The sequence below is a fragment of the Apis dorsata genome, unplaced genomic scaffold, assembly GCF_000469605.1.
Source record: "Apis dorsata unplaced genomic scaffold, Apis dorsata 1.3 scaffold_332, whole genome shotgun sequence".
Taxonomy (NCBI): Eukaryota; Metazoa; Arthropoda; class Insecta; order Hymenoptera; family Apidae; genus Apis; species Apis dorsata.
In genome coordinates this window covers 172,368-177,734 of record NW_006263600.1, presented here as the reverse complement: position 1 = coordinate 177,734, position 5,367 = coordinate 172,368, and the positions used below count along the sequence as shown (strand labels likewise).

General features: G+C 36.2%; 1 protein-coding gene across 2 annotated transcripts in view; it reads right to left on the bottom strand.

Annotated features, from left to right (window-relative positions):
- Positions 1 to 5,367, bottom strand: part of LOC102675512 (octopamine receptor beta-3R-like) — a 102,532-nt gene that overhangs the window by 30,114 nt on the left and 67,051 nt on the right. Inside the window, exon 1 of one of the 2 annotated variants that reach the window (XM_006617978.2) lies at positions 244 to 1,108. The exons of the other annotated variant lie outside the window; for it this stretch is intronic. Coding sequence (XP_006618041.1) covers positions 244 to 870 — 627 coding nt within the window. The 5' untranslated portion in view covers positions 871 to 1,108. Of the gene's footprint in view, positions 1 to 243; positions 1,109 to 5,367 lie in introns of those variants that run through there. 2 annotated transcript variants of the gene reach the window in all.

Here is a 5,367-nt window from a genome sequence, read left to right as displayed (position 1 = left end):
AAAAAAAAAAAAAAAAAAAAAAAAAGAACCTCGAGAAAAATCTTCTTCGATCTTCTTTCTCTCTAATTAAATCGATGAAATTGGGAAATTGGCACGAACGATGCCACAACTTTCGCAACAAGCAATCCCAAATAAAAATGCTTTAACGAGAATAATTAAACGTACGTAGCCACAAAATAAACGACAAGAGAAGTCGTTCTCCCCGAGCAACAATACTCTCTTAAATCGTTCCAACCTCTCTACCTGAGAATCATTGTCCAACTGTTTCAGATGCTCGTCCGTGGCGTACCACCCCATGAAAATGGGAATGAAACTGATGAAAGCTGGGAGCAGCCACGCGCTGGCCAGCATACAGGTGACAGTGAGCCTCTTCATGATCGCTGGATACTCCAACGGCCTGACGATCGCGTAATATCTGTCCACGCTGATGCAGCACAGATGCAGGATCGAGGCTGTGGAGAAGTACACGTCCAACGAGCACCACACGTCGCACATGATCCTGCCGAACATCCATCGACCGCTCAGCTCGACAGAAGCGTTGAAGGACATGGCGCAGACCGCGACGAGGAAATCGGCGGCCGCCAGGCTCACCACGTAACGATTGGTCGGCACGCGTAGCTTCCGGTGCCTTCTCACGCTCGCGATCACCAAAGCGTTCCCTATAAGCGCGGTAACGATGATACCGATGATCACCACGCCCTTGATACCCGTCCAAACGACGTTGATCGGTTGATAAATGTCCCCAGAAACGGGAAACGCGTCGTGGACGCTCGAGTTGAGCGACTGCGAGAGGCGGTCGATGCCGGAAGTCGTGGTGAGCCTGCCTATCGATCGGTCCACGTCCTCGTCCGATGGCTCACTGACTTCCATTCCAACACGAACCGCCTGTGACCATGTTACGCGCGCCGGCAAATGGTTCAGGGTGAAGTCTGTTCGAGGTAGTCGGACGCGAGCACGGTGTTGGAATTCTCGGGGGTGGAGGACGGGCGTCGGAGAAGAGATGGATTCACTCGCGTATCCACGTGCATTGTGCTCGTCCAAAGTCCAATGGGTTTAGCCCAGACTTATGGAGATTTCGTGTCCCGTGATCGGCAAATTTTCGAGGAATTCGGTCGAGAGATTTTTCCTTATCTGGTGGATTTCGAGATTAAAATTGTTGAAGAGATTCTTGCGAAAATTGAGCGTAAAATGCATGCGAAAATGAAATCGTGTCTAGATGGAATTAATAAATGGATGTTATACGGGTTTCGTTAAGTTTTTTCTCGTCGTTTCTCGAACAATTGTACAACAAATTATTTGGATTGACTGTCAAATCGATTCGTTCGAAAATCGTGCAAAACGTTATCAAAAATGTACGATTTTAAAAAAAATCTTCAAATATTCTTCGACCTGAAATTTTTATGCTTTGTTCCGTACGAACGTTCGTTAATTTTTTCTTTCTTTTTTTTATTCAGGAGAATTCTACGCAAGAAAAAGGAAGAAAAGAAATGGCTGGAGGCTGTACAATAGACGAATGCGCGTGAGTAAACTTTCCTCGTAAACGTTCCTCCTGTTCAGAGCGACGGGATATAGTTTAACGTTAAAACAAACAGCTGGAGCACCGGGTGAGACAAGTTGTGTGCATATTTAGCTTGCTCGAAAAACGTCTTGCTTTCAGATATTCCAAGTAAAATGCAAACAGCCAATGACCCGATCTGCTAGATGTTACGTTTCAAGAACTAGAATTATGCTGCAGACGGAGAATTCGTTTCTTTTCTGTGCACATTTGATGTATCGTGTTTAACCTTTGCGAGGAATCGACGCGAAATTAATTTATTCGCTTTTTTGAAATTTATACGAGTATATTTTTACACAATTAGAACTTTAGTAAATGGTTTTCATTTACTAAATAACAAAAATTTTCAAGAATTTTATAGTCAACAATTTCGATTCTTTATTTACGTATCGTATAGACAAATAAAATTATCGGTAAAATTCGCGAAAATGTAAATTGATTTAAACGGTTAAATTTCAGTTTTGCTTGGATATACTTTATCAGAGGAGACGAGTCGTGGACAGACAATAACCTAACGCAATAATTGGAACACAGCGCCACCTGTAGTTGCTCAATTACAGACCATACTCCGTTCAAAGTAACTTGTGCTCCTGTCCCAAATGAATTCCCTCAAGTTCAGCTTATCGCTTACCCCGTTTACCGTAAGTCTAACCGCAAATATTCTATCCCCGAACAATCTAATTTCTCGTCATCCGACGTGTCTGGCACAGTTCATCCGGAACACTGCCACCTCAAACCACCTGCCACGCTATGGAAAAGACAGTTTTCACCTCGCGAAATCCTCCACCACTACCTATATCCAACGACTATAGCGACTATAACTTGATAATCCCAGATCCAGGTGTCAAACGCAAAATCGGTCTTAGAACTTGTCACCTGGAAACGAATGTAACCTGTTTATCGTTACGTAACATCGATAAAGGAGTTAATTAACCGATCCTCCATTTTTTTTATAACATATTTGCAGTTTTTTACTCGAATATAAAAGAACGAACGATCGATTATAGCGCGCTAATCGAGTATCTATAACTCGATTAATAATAACGCGATAATATCGAGCAAAGATCCAAGGTCTAGATCGTGACACTGTACGAGAGACGCGTGAGAAAGGGACGTTGGAGATGCGATGCCTCAATGGGCGTAATTAATGGCACCCGAAATGCCGTAGTTCCGGCGGAAACGTGAATAGGCACACGGTCGACGTGGATATCTGGGACTGGCTCGATTTCCTGCGTGTGATGCGTTTGATAGAAACTTGTCGACAATGAACAATGATTGGTGTTTTTTATCTTTCTCTGAAAAACGTTTACCTTGGAAACTGTGAAATCGAATAAATTAAAAGTGATTCGACGTGTATAATAGACATATTATATTTGAGGTAAGTACTCTAATTTTATCGATGATATAACGTATAGAAGATTTTTTTTTTAATATCGGTATAATTGCAATATAGGATAGTAACGATATTGTTGAAATAATAAATGATTGTGATATCAATGAATCGATTTGAGCAAGTTATTTGGATACGTTGGAATATCTTAATTATTATTACTAGAAGAATATTTACTTAGACTGATTAATTGTACAACAGCGGAAAGAGACAAAGGAGAAGTACATATTCACAGAAAGATATTGCGTAATATATATTTATTAAATTATCGATAAAAATTGATTTAACAATAAATAAGTATAGGTTATTATTATATCATTAATATTACATTTCTAATATAATCGAGGAACGCGTGGAATTTATTAAATACGTATGAATTTACAAAATGAATTTTGTACAAAATTTTCCTTCTTCTATCTGCATAGTTAGCTTTTAATTCTATTAAGCTTCTATTAATCTTCTCTAATTTTAACTCTTTCTTGGAAAGGGGTCAGAGTTCTCGTTATAAGACTGCTACTTTAAACATGCTAATTGGAATTATTATTACATTAACAGACGCAGTGATTATCTCGCTGATTGTGAACGCGATAAGTATAAATTTCGTTTATTATTGGTTGCAAGTTTTATTCGTTGCATCTCTTGAATTGCAATAATTACTGTACAAAGGGAACTAAACGAATTTCACTGATTTTGTTGGATACATTTTGCATTCTGACAGGGATCTACGTTTTTATATTTATATATTACATAAACGATTATTTTTTCATTAAGATTTCTTGTTTGCTTTAAATATACCTTTTTGAAGGTAATAATTAGTAATCAACGCTTTCGCTGAGTTAATGATAGGTACGCAATGATGATAAATTAAAGCGGTAATTACCAATATTTACCAGCAATTCAATAACTATGTGTAATTTATATGGTTATAATTCAAAAACCAAATTGACATTTGAATTATTATTCACATTGTTGAATTATAAGTTAAAAAAAAAAAAAGAAGAAGAAGAAGAAGAAGAAAAGGAAAACTTTGTATTAATTGTAACATTCTATTATTAGAAAGGCTAATAAGTAAATATCAGATTTTTCCATAAGAGATTATTTCTGTTATTCTTGTTAAGACTATTTATAACTTATATACTGTGAACGTATATACTGTACGTGTTAATATATTCGCGAGACATCTTTGGAAGGTCGATTCTTCAAGACACAAACATGTCTTCAAAGCAAATACAAATGTATTAATATATTAACAACGTATAATTTAAAAAAATTTATGTGTTTGGTTAAATCTTTTCACTTAAAAAAACAGAATCTCTATAAAGCAACAAAATCTTTCGACACGCGATCCAAGATTTATAATTAAAAGTAACTGGGATAGAGGTAATTAAATTAGATAATCGAATAAAAAAATAAAACGGCTAAAAGCTTCGTTAGCTTTCAATCACGAGTTGTGCAACGTTTTTGATCACATCTACATCTTCTTTCCAAACGTAAGCCTTTTTTTTTTTTTATCTTGCTCATTACGAAATAAAGAAACGGAGTACTCCGAATCTACTTATTATATCTACTCGTTATATCAATGTTTCGTCAAGCAACTAGTCGTTAGGTCGAGACGCTTCATTTTTTTCAGTAAAATTACCTCATATTGTATTCGTGATCACGGCTACAATTTAAAAGCTTCCAATTGTCATTGTTAAGCTATTCTAATCTCAGCCCGTTAATTAAAAAAAGATAGATTGTTTTCCTTTAAAGTATCGGTTAAATTACGATGGAGTAAAAATTATTCATCACCGTGATGCATCGATTTACGACTTTGCGTTAGTCGCTCTTAAGCTCTTGTCGACCGAATTATAAATGAGATCATCAACCTATCGAGTTCAGGAATTATAAGTAATTTTTCTTTCTTGGACGGATGTTAAATGTTATTTTTCATTGTCTGCAAATGTTTATCGTCTTCGCATCTTGGCATTTTGGAATAAGATTCTTAAAAAATATTACCTCAATTGTTTAATTAGAATTAGGATTATGGTTCAACGTAATAATCTGAAATAATAAACGAAATAAAGAGAACTGGGACGTTATAGTTGACGAAACATAAGAATAAATCAAAGTGAGACAAGCGAATATAATGCGAAAACAAAAAGAAGAATCGAAGTAGAAAGTAATAACAGACGATTGAGAGAAATTCATTTTGAAAAAGAAAAAGGATAAAACAAAGATGAAAAATAGGATAAAAATGAAATAGAAATACAGAAACGTGAATTACATAGAACAAGATACACCAAAATATCCATGTGTCGCGGAATAAAAATAGAAAACGGAAACGAAATAAAAGGTAGATAATGGAATAAGTAAAAAAAAGCAAAGCAACAATTGAAATACATTTGAGCTTAAAATAGAAGTACACGATAAATGGAATTGA